Below are 14,076 nucleotides of genomic sequence, written 5' to 3'. Positions count from 1 at the left end.
AGCTTCTCCTTTATTGGTGCTTTCATTCTTGTTTTGTTTTTAATTTTTGATAAATAAATTTTTTTGTCAAATATAAGAAAAAGTCATATCTACTACTTTTTCTCCATTATTAGTTGTAAAATTCTGTATTTGGTTGCTGAGAAATTAAGATTTTGTAGATGAATCTTTTAGTTTTAATCTATAACATAATTTCAGAATTATGATAATCTATTTATTAGCTATACAGGTAACAGTTTGAAAATTTTAATCCGTCAATGATCCTAATATAAAAATAACAGGATGTATGTATATGTGTGCTTGTGTGTGTTTGTCGGTAGCGAAGTATCTCATTAACCGCTGAACCGATCACCCTCCAAAAATTAGTCGCCCCTAGAAATTTTTGTTTAAATTTCGTATACGTTTTAAACAACAATTTAAATTAGAGGGTCCCTCAAATGCTTCTAAAAGCCTCTAGGGGCGTGGCTTATAATAATATAGATAAAGGAGGTAACTTTAAAACTATAATAGAATTAATATGAGAAGATAAAGGTTTGCTATTATAGAACCATTGTTAAAACTTGAGTGATATGTAATGGCTGTTTCTAAGATTACCTCTCACGAGATTGTTTAGTCCTTTGACACTGTACATAATTATTATTTGATCTGTCCTTAATATTTTATTCATATTCAATTTTTTTGTTTGTATATGAATATTTAATACCTGTATTATAACACTGTTATTATTTTTACTTGTTATGTGTGTCATAAAATAAATATCTAATCTAAGATCTAAATGACCAAAATAAATTTATGTGCAGATATTTTTGAGCCCCGCAGTATTATCAGTGCCACCCCAACAACAGAATAGATGTTACTTTCCAAGGTAAACATGTTATTAATTACATGTATAGAATAGAATTGTAGAAAATATTTCACAAAAATTGAAATCATAAAAATTAATACCTCTTTTGGTAGGCCAGGACAAAATTGGTTTTTAACCGCAGAAATCTGTCTTTGATACAAAGCAATAAGTACTAAAAAAGATATGTTGCATTTTCCACAAAAAATAAAATCAATATCAGTTTTGTTAGACCGGTCATTTTGCGTTATTTAATCTATGATATGATTCAATAGATGATTATTATTACTCAAATGATCGACGCCCTTTCCCCTCCCTAACATATCGTTGGAGAAAGTAAATTACAAACTATTTGCTATAATTATTGGAAATCTATCTAAAAATAATCTGTTGTCTATCTTAAAAATTCGCAATTTCCCCTTTTCCTGCATTTCTCTACTAACAAGGATGACAATATCAATAAAAGTGTAGCTCTGAAACATTAGGACAAACGAACATTATTACTTGTAGAGTGTCAAACCTGAATAATTAGAATTTAAATGTATAAAAGTCGAAACAAAATTGTAAGTATATTTGTTGCAAAATTGTTGAAATACAAGAAACTATCTAAGGACTTACTTACTTTTTTAGAACTTGATTGTAGAGATGATTTGTTTCTAACATTGTACTTTGTTCTCCAAGGAATTACCATGCAAAGTTAGAATTGGATAGGACATTTCTAACATGCATAAATAAATGAAAATCTATCCTTTCCTGATTTATTTACACAGCAATCCTAGTTATAGAAAAGCTTCGCTTTTAAAAATACAATCTTTAGAATATGGAGAGATGTTTGGAAGGAGCCAAAAATGAACACAACGATCAGGTCTTAAATTTCTTCGCCGTTATTTTTATTATCAAGGATAATTAAATCCATATACGTATATATGAGAAAGAAATTGCAGTTTGATAAACTAAGTTGTTATTATCCAAAGATCTAGATGGATAAGACAATGGCAGATACATTGATGTACACCCTCAATTTGATACTCAAAATATCCCTTCAATTTATTAAAATTATGGGTTGAAAGTTTAGATACTCAATTTAATTAACCAAATATCAAAACTCAAAATAGTCCCCAAAGTTGTGAAACCAACGAATAAGAAAACATTATTAAAAATTTGGGGACTAGTGTAAGAAACAGCCCAATGCCACCTTCCTTTTTGGTCGATATCATTGTCATAGTTAATAATAACAAGTTAATGATCAAAAAGATAAATAAAATCCCACCCTTCCTTATGAAAATAATAGAATTAACCCATTTGTATACCTATTAGTGAAAATGTTTGAACATTGTTACTTTGTACAGTGCAATCAATCTAGAAATCAAAGTTTTTAAGCCAACCAATTGCAGAGAGTGTTTATATATACATTCATTTAATTTCGACTTCCACTCTGTACATAAGTTGAAGATTTAAAAGTCATCATTAAATTAAACTGACAAGCAAAATAATCTTCCAACCATTCTTTGTTTATTACTAGTGGCTGCGCCCTTATCATCTAGGGACTCTGTATTTAATTGAAAAATATTCTAAAACCATCCCATAACTTTAATCTGAAATAAAATAGCCTAGAAATACTATGGAACCTATGAGCTATTTGAAGCTTCCCGTATTCGGAAAACTCAATTGGTTCAGTTGTCATCGAAATCTAAAGCTTAAAACAAAAAACTTTACTACTTTATCATTGTGTGTTTAGTATAGTTACAGAAGATTGGAATACAGATGGAAAATGTGTTCTTCAGCTTGAAGAACATCAAGGTTCTGTATAATTTTTAAAGCCAAAACTTTTTATTAATTTAGGCATGTTGGAATTATTCTATTGATTTCAAACGTTGGATTATGACTTCTGTAGGGGGTAATAGGGTACAATTAAGAAAGTCATGTCCGTTTGTTCTACTATTTGATTTTTAAGTTTCACATTTATGGATGTTGCCAAGCTATAGAACAAAATTTGTAATTATCCCTAATGATTAAAAACAAAATATACCTTCTCTGAAACATTGGTTGAATAGTTAAACATTCAATAAAAGTGTTCACAGTTTTGGAGTTAACGACTAAGCTAATTTGGCTAGACTCCTTTAAATGTACAGTCAAATGTACCCTACCACTCTTATTAAATGAAAAAATATTTTATTATGTTAATATATATCTTCATGCTTCTTATTTAGGTTCGAAGCCATTTGTATTGATGAATGTCCAATCTCAGTGTTATACTTGTATACATGTTCAACAATTACATAGTAATATTCTAAGGTATCTATCTATCTATCTATCTATCTATAATCTCAGTGTTATACTTGTATACATGTTCAACAATTACATAGTAATATTCTAAGGTATCTATCTATCTATCTATCTATCTATAATCTCAGTGTTATACTTGTATACATGTTCAACAATTACATAGTAATATTCTAAGGTATCTATCTATCTATCTATAATCTCAGTGTTATACTTGTATACATGTTCAACAATTACATAGTAATATTCTAAGATATCTATTTATCTATCTATGATCTCAGTGTTATACTTGTATACATGTTCAACAATTACACAGTAATATTCTAAGGTAACTATCTATCTATCATAAGACATACATATAGTTAGACATACAGATAGCAATACAGACAGGCAGACAACAGACGGACATACAGATAGACATAAAAGAAAAACTGTCAAACAAAGTAAGAAATAGACAACAATACAATCAGACAGACATACTTACAGTCAGACAGACATCTATAATACAAAGTAGCTTGATGTCTGTCCGTCTGTCTGTCCCTTAAGATCTCGGTAACCACTGAACCGATCGGATTCTACTCTTCAGGGTATCTACCTATTGGTCCTGTGGTGGTTTCAAGCTATTTTCTTGGGGGGTGGGACACCCCCAACCCCTCCAAAAACAAAAAAATCCCCCTTCATTTTTTTTTCTTTTTTTTTTGTAAGAAATATCCTTGGTCCTTTGTAGAAGATTTCCTTTGTGGAAGATTTCCTTTGTAGAAGATTTCCTTTGTGGAAGATTTCCTTTGTAGAAGATTTCCTTTGTGGAATATTTCCTTTGTAGAAGATTTCCTTGGTCCTTCTTATTATTTTTTTTTACAAATTTCACCTTACACTTTTTTTACCATCTCTTGGGGCAAAGCCCCTAGAGGCTAGGGGCGAAGCCGCTAGTAGAGAAAATAAAGTAATAAAAAGATCAGATAAAGACAAGACAGACAAACGGTCAGACATAATTAAACAGAACTATAAACATACACACTGACATAAAAGCACAAGAATAGTAGATATTATTCTTTCCCATTAATCCAGGTTTCTAACAAATTAGAAAATTAAGAGAAATTTAACTAAATTAACTATGAATAGAATTAAATAAAAATATGTTTTAACTTTCATAGGTATAAAAAGACCGACTGCAGAGAGAACAAGGACACAAATAAACTTTGCTATGGAGATATTCTACAACAAAAATGGAGGTATTTACATTAATAAATATATTCTTGGTATAGTTGTACAAATTAAAATATTATTAAAAAGATGGTAATTTTCTTCAAAGTACCTTGCAAGCAGACAAACCCCATCCGACCTATTTTAAGATAGCTACAAAAAATAGGACAAGGGTAGTGTTATGTGTTTTACTTTAGGTAATAATGGGTACAGGGTACCCCCTTAGGGTTAGCCCTCGGATTTTTTTATTTTCATTTTACCAAAACAATTAAAGGGGGTAGGGGTTCTTTGTTCGCTAAGCATTTTGAGGAAAAGGGATAAAAATATATTTAAACTTATATAAACATATATCTACAATCTACATAACTTTTTTCTTCATGCTTTTTCTAAATGTTATTACCAATTGACAACATGATTTTTATGTTTGTGTAGATATTTATATCGAAGAGCAGCTCCCCAGATATCATGTCCTGATATTCTACAGGTAACTATTTACATATAGGAATTTTAAGGTATAAGACAAAGGATAATAAATTGATATATATCCCCAATGATGGTAAACATAATGATCAAAATATTTGGATGAAAAGATTGGACACAAATAGTTTGGAACCAACCAATCAAAATTTGATAAGAGTTATCAAAGTTTTTGAGCCAATGACTATGATAACGTGGTGATACACCTTTTGGCACCAGTTTTACTTACATTCCAATGGTCCCCTTCTTTCCTAGGTATAAAGAAAAACTTATTGATGGGGAGAAAATTAATGATTTACTTACGCGCAATATGGCATAAAAATGAGAAGTGGGAAAGAAAACCCCTAAAAGGAGATAAATAATCCCTCATTTTTATGACGTCAAGTGGCTGATTTTTGAGTGAATTTATCCCCCTGAGCACCTGACACAGGAGCAGTAGGAACTGTTTTTAGCAGACTCGCTAAGTGTTACGCTACAGTCGCAGGTTTTATGCAAAGTAATTTACAGTCTGATATTTTAATAAACAGCTTTCTGCAGATTTTTCCGTACGGCTGAAAACCGGTTGTAATCCACTGGATATTAATCGGTTTGTAAGCGATACTGGAATACATTATTATAGGGATCCCATTCCTTTACCTACTCTGAATATTCTCCAACAACTGATTCATATGTCCAGGTAAGTTACTTCATACTCAGGGATCTAAAGGGATAAGATAATGACTGACACATTGATGGACATCCCCAATGGCTGGCTATACACAAAATGATGCTTTCTCTGGATTAAAATTTGTGGTTGAAACGTCTGGACACTCAACTTAAGGAATGAACCAATTTAAATTTCATAAATAGTCCCAACAGTTGTTAACCCTTACAGATTTTTTCAATATTTTTTTTCAAGTCTGAGTATATTTTTCCCCTATTGCTTAGAAACTGATTAATATACGTTGAATTAGAACCGGTTTCCAGCCCAACTGAAAAATTATGTCTAGCATCATATTATATCTAGTTTTCTACGAATTTAAAAATGTACAATCATAAGATTGAATCCATTTTTTAGCCTTTGCCTTTGGTTAAAATATTATAATTTCACATTTTGATATTCGCGTAAAGATGTCTATAATCCGATGCAAGAAACAACTATTACCAATTAATTTAGGAGTGTGGAGAACCAGTGTCAGAAATAAATAATTGTAAACAAAGAGATCCACAAGATCCACAGCTTTCCTTTAATTTTGGTAACATTTTATGTTTTTCTGGTGTTAATAGAAATAGGATCTAAAGGGATAAGACAATAGACATTAAATTAATAAACATCCCAATGATAACAAACAAAATTTATTGTTTAAAATTGGTTACAAAGCCAACTAATAAAGATTTATCTATAAAGTATCCAAAGAGTTTATTCCTGTGAATGAGAGATTCTTTTTTATAAACTTTGGGTACCATTATCATTATTACACTTCCTGATACTAATGCAGCTACTGTAGATTTGTGATGATACATATATTTGCATAGCAGCAGAAACACAAATATTTATTTAGACTAAGAAGCTTGCAGCTTAGTTTTTGTATTATCTAATTATTGTATTAGTTTATTGAATAAGATTTTGTATCTAAATACTGTATTAAAGTTTACTGTTCTCTTTTTAAAAAGTTATATTGTTTGCTTGATTTGCTAAGCTTTTCCTAGATGAAAGTTTGATTTTTGTTAAGCATTCAAACAATAGGTTCAATACCATAGAAAAAGGAAACAGTAATAACTCTATTTCCTATAAAATTTAAACTAACTGTCAAATTCAAAAATTCATATATATACTTGGGGAAAAGATTGATTTAATATCCATTCTTCTATTACTTAAACCATTGGAAAATCTGGGAAAGGTGAATTTTAAAACAATTTTAGGAAATTGTCCATCTGGAGTGCTTGTACACAGAACATCTATGACACAAAGCTTGAAATGTGTTGGGTAACTACTCTTTTTTTTATCTATCACATATCATTTATATTTTTCAAAATTTGTTTCAATTTATGTTTTCATCATAATCAAATTCCTTGAAAATTAATAACTATTTACAATATTTATTTATGACTTTTAAATAAAAAATTTGAAAACATGTAAAAATGTAAACTCTTATCATCTTCTGGCTGTTAGATCCTTTTCTCAAGATGGTGTCCAGTTTCTTGTTGGGGTGGGGGAGGTATGGGAGTACTGGGAGCCTGGAGATTACAGGTAAGATATGACATAATAGTTTCTTGTTGGGGTGGGGGAGGTTTGGGAGTACTGGGAGCCTGGAGATTACAGGTAAGATATGACATAATAGTTTCTTGTTGGGGTGTGGGAGGTTTGGGAGTACTGGGAGCCTGGAGATTACAGGTAAGATATGACATAATAGTTTCTTGTTGAGGTGGGGAGGTTTGGGAGTACTGGGAGCCTGGAGATTACAGGTAAGATATGACATAATAGTTTCTTGTTGGGGTGGGGGAGGTTTGGGAGTACTGGGAGCCTGGAGATTACAGGTAAGATATGACATAATAGTTTCTTGTTGAGGTGGGGAGGTTTGGGAGTACTGGGAGCCTGGAGATTACAGGTAAGATATGACATAATAGTTTCTTGTTGGGGTGGGGGAGGTTTGGGAGTACTGGTAGACTGGAGATTATATTACAGGTAAGATATGACATGATAGTTTCTTGTTGGGGTGTGGGAGGTATGGGAGTACTGGGAGCCTGGAGATTACAGGTAAGATATGACATAATAGTTTCTTGTTGGGGTGGGGGAAGTATGGGAGTACTGGTAGACTGGAGATTATATTACAGGTAAGATATGACATGATAGTTTCTTGTTGGGGTGTGGGAGGTATGGGAGTACTGGGAGCCTGGAGATTACAGGTAAGATATGACATAATAGTTTCTTGTTGGGGTGGGGGAGGTTTGGGAGTACTGGGAGCCTGGAGATTACAGGTAAGATATGATATGATAGTTTCTTGTTGGGGTGGGGGAGGTTTGGGAGTACTGGTAGACTGGAGATTATATTACAGGTAAGATATGACATAATAGTTTCTTGTTGAGGTGGGGGAGGTTTGGGAGTACTGGGAGCCTGGAGATTACAGGTAAGATATGACATAATATTTTCTTGTTGGGGTTGGTTAGGTATAGGAGTTCTGGGAGCCTGGAATTTAAAGGTAAGATATAACATAATTGTAATATCATATGGAACACCTGTATTAACTAAATAACTAATTAGAATTTAGGAGTGATATAATCCCTTAGGTTTTTTGTTGCTTTTAGTTAAAGAGGTTTAAAGAAACTAGGTCTTTTCATGAAAGGTTTAAAGAAATAGTAGATGATTAACCTATTATATAAAATAGTATGTTTTTTTTGTCTGTAGCTTAAGATTTTCATAATTTCTGTGCTGATTGAGTTCTTCAAGAAAGCTTCACATAGGTCATGGCAAACGGCTACATAATTATTATATTTAAGTCTTTGAATGGTTCTAGTCTTTATTTTTTGTTTCATTACCCTTTAAACAAAGAGCTCCTAGATGTTAGGGGTGTAGCTGTTAGTAACAAACTAAAGTATGAATACATTATAAGTAATATAAAATAAAAACTCTGACATTGATAACATTTGATTTATACATATTTGTTTAGACTTTATGAAGATCAATACTTTTGCATGGCTGTAGAAACAAATGGACTTCAAATATTTTTATCTCAAGTAATCATAATTTACATTTTTGTTTTTCATTAATTTATTAAAGAACTTAAATAAGATTTATGACTGATAAGAGATACTGCAAAAAAAAATATAGATCAGTTCATACTGGAAATTAAAGCCAACAATCAAAACAAGACTAGAACAAAATATATATGTATAATTGTAGGGATTTGGATCAGGTTGTGATGGTGTTGGAGGCTTTCTGTCTCCAAGAAATGGTCTCAGGTATGAAGATATCATCAATACTTCAATGTATTTTGTATGTACTTTACCCTAGGGAAATGCTGGGAAGGTCAAGAAAAAAGCATAAACTACCTGAAGGTATTTTAATAGCATCCCTGGAATGTACAACCTAATTGGACCACTATTATTTTCGGATATTTTGTTTTATAAAATAGGAAATACACAGGACTAAATTTACTAAAAAAACTCCAATTAAATAAAACAACAGAAAACTAATATTCAGGAAAAAGATTGAATGAAATCATATTTTAGAAATTTGGTGATGGACAGGAAGATTAGGTTAGAAGAGAACTGTAACTTTCCTGATTGGGTGACTGGTCATAAAACCTGGCAAATCATACCCCAGGTTATCAACATTCATTCTCTTAGAGTTAAAATAATTAGAATATTAAACAAAAGTTTAAATATTTTATAAAATCTTTCATTTAATTTTATTAAAAAAATAATTAGTCATTTATTGATGAGCATAGTTTTTTCTTTTATCAATTCCAACGTTTGTTTGTGTATTTATTTTAAATGACAGCTTTATTTTACAGTATCTTATCATTTCCTTTATAAAGAAATGGTCACTGTGCCCCTAGCATCTAGAAGGTCTGTTTTGATGGGATAAGGAAGCAGAAAAAAGCCTAAAACCATCCGAAGTCTTAATGAAGCTTTCATGAAAAACTCAAATCGTTTAGTAGATATCAAAATACTTAGCTACAGACAAGAAAAAATTTTATCAAATAGGATAAGTTGTATATTTTAGACTGGATTAAGATTAACAAAAAATGGACCAAGAGAAGTTACAATTACTTCACCAGGATCCTTTAGTCTTGGCTCTGCTGGACAATTAGGACAAAAATTCAGGTAACTTTTTATTTTTTTAAAATTGTTATTTAAGTCTTTATTCTTTGAATAAAGTATATTTTATTTGATATTATATGTTCTAGTTGTGCCAAAATTATTGAAAAGAACAGAAAAGAAACTAAACTACAAATGTTCAGGTACAACTCTCTATTTATCCTATTCTCTAAGGTACTAAAACTTTTTTGTCTGAAGCCTAAGAGCTCAATAACTGCTGAACCTATTTTATTTGTTCTCCATTTTTAAAAAAATCTTGTGGGTTCCAAGGTAGTTTTTGGCTATTTACGTCTTGTGATGGTTTTAGGATATTTTCTCAATCCTCAGATACAGAGCTCCTAGAGGATAGTGTCGTATCAACTAGTATTTTATCAAACAGTAAATTAATAATAGAATCACACTTTTAAAAACATCATTCTTGTATTATAGTCAATCTCAGTGTTATGGAGAATACCATTGCTTTCATGGAATATATTCAGCAGAAACCAACTCTATAACACTTCATGTTGGAGCACCCACACCTAATATTGGTAAGAGTATTATTATTTCTATGGAATATATTCACCTGAAACCAACTCTATAACACTTCATGTTGGAGCACCCACACCTAATATTGGTAAGAGTATTATTATTTCTATGGAATATATTCACCTGAAACCAACTCTATAACACTCCATGTTGAAGCACCTACACCTAATATTGGTAAGGGTATTATTATTTCTATGGAATATATTCAGCTGAAACCAACCCTATAACACTTCATGTTGGAGCACCCACATCTAATATTGGTAAGGTTATTATTATTTCTATGGAATATATTCACTAGAAACTAACTCTATAACACTCCATGTTGGAGCACCCACACCTATTATTGGTAAGAGTATTATTATTTCTATGGAATATATTCGGCTGAAACCAACTCTATTACACTTCATGTTGGAGCACCCACACCTAATATTGGTAAAAATAATATTATTATTTCTATGAAATATATTCGGCTGAAACCAACTCTATTACACTTCATGTTGGAGCACCCACACCTAATATTGGTAAGAGTATTATTATTTCCATGGAATATATTCACTAGAAACCAACTCTATAACATTCCATGTTGGAGCACCCACACCTAATATTAGTAAGAGTATTATTATTTCTATGGAATATATTCACCAGAAACCAACTCTATAACACTTCATGTTGGAGCACCCACACCTAATATTGGTAAGAGTATTTTTATTTCTATGGAATATATTTACCAGAAACCAACTCTATAACACTTCATATTGGAGCACCCACACCTAATATTAGTAAGAATATCATTATTTCTATGGAAATATAATATTGTGAATAGAATGGGAAATTAAATTTAATAAGAAATTCATAAGAAATAAGACTTTATGGCCCAATCAAAAATACAGGATGAAGAAAATTTGAGAATTGGATTCTTTTTAAACGGTGTAAAGCAGTATAAATTTTACTACTGGTCCATTACAATGTATACTGGCCCATCAATAGTCATTTAATTGTATGACGTTATTTTTTTGGAGGCACTTTAGACTGTTTCGAATTTTTCACTGTATTGGCTGTCTTCAGGATGTTTCAGTGGAGTCCCTTTACCATATTCTTCAGTTGTCATGCATTTCTTCTAATACCTAAACATATTTTCAATTACAAAACATAAACAAACTATTTTTCAGAAACCTCTTGCCAAGCCCCACATTTTGACCCCCAGATTCCATTCTTACGGATAACTTTACTGCCTGCAAATATAACTTCTTCACCCTTACTCAGACAAGCTAATCAGGAAACCAATTATTAATACTCAAATTATTCCTTACAATACAGAAGATAATATGGTTCAAATTCAACTGTATTTTACCAAATATTTGTTTTTGCAAAAAGAAATAAATGTTTCTTTTAAAACCACTGCCTTTATTTCTCCCCTTAAAAACCTCTTTCTATTTTAAAAAATTTGGGTAAAGATTTCTTAAATTACCATTGGTAAATCAATGTTAATATATAAAATTCAATAAACACAATAGGTAAATATTTTACCTATATAATTTTAAGATATTGCTCTATTTTTGATATAGATTTTTTTAATGATTGGTTGATTAGGGTAATTCTTATTCCCAATCTCATGATTATGATGAAGAGCAGGTATTAAAATATCTAATAACTAAAAAAGTTTGTTGGTCTTCCAAGTAGTAAGGTTTATTGTTTGTTCATTAAAATCTCGCTGTCCACAAATGTAAATAAGTTATTCATTTAGAGAAGCTTCACGCAGAATTCTGGATCGTTTTTTTGTTAGAATTTTAGTCATTTATTGGTTTCAGGCTATTTGTATGCCACTTATTTCCATTTTCTATTTCTATAGCAAAGCTAACTTTTAACTTTTCCTTTATTGTATTTTAATTACTTAATATATTAATATATTGATTTTTATTAATAATCCATTGTCTTATCCCTAAAGATCCCTGAATGAAACACTAATATTGATTTACTTCAGGAAAATACTGTTGACTATGATGTTTATGGAATTAAAAAAGGTTAGTGGAAAAATTTTAATTTTGAATTACGAAACAAGGACAATAATCTTTTTAAGTAGCAAAGAAAGAATAATTGATTATACATGTAAAACGATGTTTGTTTGTCCATCTGTCTTTTATTAAAGAATCATCCATTATGCATGTAGAATGATGTCTGTCCATCTGTCTATCCGTTCAAAGCTTTTCTTGTGATCTTCTTATATGTAATGGTTATACCAGGGAGGGAAGGGGCATTGAGAGCCTTATTACACTAGTCCCAAAAGCCTTATAATAATGTTTTCTTATTCATTGGCATTAGACCGTGGGGACTTTTGTTGAATTTTGATTGGTCGGTTCATTTAGTTGAATGTCCAAAAGGTTTCAAACACTAATTGTAATCTAGAGAACGGGTAATTTTGTGTATCATCATTACTGAATAGTAGTAGATCCATGAATTTCTTAGCTTTATACAAAATAACTTACTACACTATATTACGAAATGTGGTGTGCTTCAGTATTCCATTTAGTTCAGGGAATCTACACAATAAATAAGTTGATGTCTAACCTATGAAGAAAATGTTACCATTCATTTTTTTTTGTTTTACTTGTAGAAACAATGGAAAGTTTAGAAAGAGAGACAAATGCACAAATCCATGCACTTACAAACCAATTTTCTCAACAGGTATTTAAATCTTTTTGGTTCTTTCACTCAAACTTATCATTTTTAACAATGAATCCCCTCTTTTTTTCTAGTCCATGGCTTCTACCCTATGGGGCTCCCCTAATATTTACTTTACCTAACCTAACTTTACTTGGTCCGTTGTTCATATTATATAATATAAATCTCTCATTGTTTTTCTCCTTTCCATTTCTCGGAACTCTTCACTCACTGTTTATCCATCCATGATATTTTATGCTTTGCTACTTGTGTATGTTTTTATTCTTGTTATTTATTTTTAGTTGACAACGCTGATACAAGCATTTGTTGGAAGGACCAAATATTTAGTTCAACAACAACAGACTAATTCAAATCCTGATGATTGAAAATTTTAAGTTTGTTGGTGCTTTCCCTCAAAGTGACTGAGAACTGAACCCTTTCCCATATTTTTTAATACATTGAAAATAAGGATGTGGGCTTAAGTTTCTTTCCTTTGCCTACCCCAGCGCAGATTCCTAACCCTGCAGGGTTACCCATTATTCAATATAAACTAACCTAACCTAACATAAACTACCCCCTTTCACTTATTTTCAATTAATTTCATTATATTGGAGGGGTTTTTGAGCTCAATTAGACATTTTGAGGTAAACTACTAGTTATTATGCTATTAAATAGCTAAAATATTTTGGTAAGGTTATTATTATTATGTTCAATAAAACCATTAGTCTTAGAAGTCTTTGTATTTATTTTTGTTGTTAATTTTAAGTGATAATAAATTAAAATGAAGTTGTAAACCTAGAAGTATGCAGAAGAAGGGTGTGTCCACCCCTATGGCAAAAATAAGAAGGTTGGAAAAATTCAATAAATTAAAAAACGCGGCAACAGAAGTCAATACAATTTTCTGGAGATATTTCATATTGTTTTGTATTATTACAGGATAGTATTTTGGTCATTTCAAATAATTTGTTGGAGTCAAAGAGAAATTTTGTTTCACTTGGATGACCTTGCCAGGTTTGCTGGCATACCGTAACCGCCAGTATTGTGATAATAAAAAACATTCAAACAAAAAAATGTGTCTCAATACTTCATTAAAAAAAATAGACTAGTTCTATCTTCTATCTTATTAAAATTACTCAAAGAATTTATTAAAAGCAAAGCTTTTCTATAATTAGGGTCGGTCCGAACGTCAGTACGTCCATAAGTCACGGACATTTAGCTCTAAGCGTTAATTTAAACAGGTTAGAATTGTCCTATCGATTACAAACTTTGCATTGTGATTCCTGTTGTAA

The 14,076-nt window shown here is 31.1% G+C and overlaps 1 protein-coding gene across 1 annotated transcript in view; it reads left to right on the top strand.

Annotated features, from left to right (window-relative positions):
* Positions 1–13,520, top strand: part of LOC145329128 (uncharacterized) — a 532,399-nt gene extending 518,879 nt beyond the window's left edge. The window contains exons 2-23 of the mRNA XM_080173177.1: positions 197–226; positions 798–862; positions 1,656–1,703; positions 2,577–2,638; positions 3,049–3,133; positions 4,276–4,353; positions 4,757–4,808; positions 5,421–5,477; positions 5,958–6,036; positions 6,704–6,767; positions 6,954–7,031; positions 8,449–8,515; positions 8,682–8,740; positions 9,011–9,104; positions 9,507–9,607; positions 9,691–9,744; positions 10,031–10,131; positions 11,299–11,406; positions 11,721–11,761; positions 12,111–12,150; positions 12,741–12,811; positions 13,090–13,520. Of these exons, the coding sequence (XP_080029303.1) occupies positions 200–226; positions 798–862; positions 1,656–1,703; positions 2,577–2,638; positions 3,049–3,133; positions 4,276–4,353; positions 4,757–4,808; positions 5,421–5,477; positions 5,958–6,036; positions 6,704–6,767; positions 6,954–7,031; positions 8,449–8,515; positions 8,682–8,740; positions 9,011–9,104; positions 9,507–9,607; positions 9,691–9,744; positions 10,031–10,131; positions 11,299–11,406; positions 11,721–11,761; positions 12,111–12,150; positions 12,741–12,811; positions 13,090–13,173 (1,515 nt within the window). The 5' untranslated portion in view covers positions 197–199 and the 3' untranslated portion in view covers positions 13,174–13,520. The remainder of the gene's footprint in view (positions 1–196; positions 227–797; positions 863–1,655; positions 1,704–2,576; positions 2,639–3,048; positions 3,134–4,275; positions 4,354–4,756; positions 4,809–5,420; positions 5,478–5,957; positions 6,037–6,703; positions 6,768–6,953; positions 7,032–8,448; positions 8,516–8,681; positions 8,741–9,010; positions 9,105–9,506; positions 9,608–9,690; positions 9,745–10,030; positions 10,132–11,298; positions 11,407–11,720; positions 11,762–12,110; positions 12,151–12,740; positions 12,812–13,089) is intronic.
* The last annotated feature ends 556 nt before the right edge of the window (positions 13,521–14,076 follow it).

Source organism: Acartia tonsa, chromosome 9 (genome assembly GCF_053477335.1).
Source record: "Acartia tonsa isolate MP-2025a chromosome 9, ASM5347733v1, whole genome shotgun sequence".
Classification (NCBI taxonomy): Eukaryota; Metazoa; Arthropoda; class Copepoda; order Calanoida; family Acartiidae; genus Acartia; species Acartia tonsa.
The sequence above is the reverse complement of the archived record's forward strand: the minus strand, read 5'-3'. Positions and strand labels throughout refer to the sequence as shown.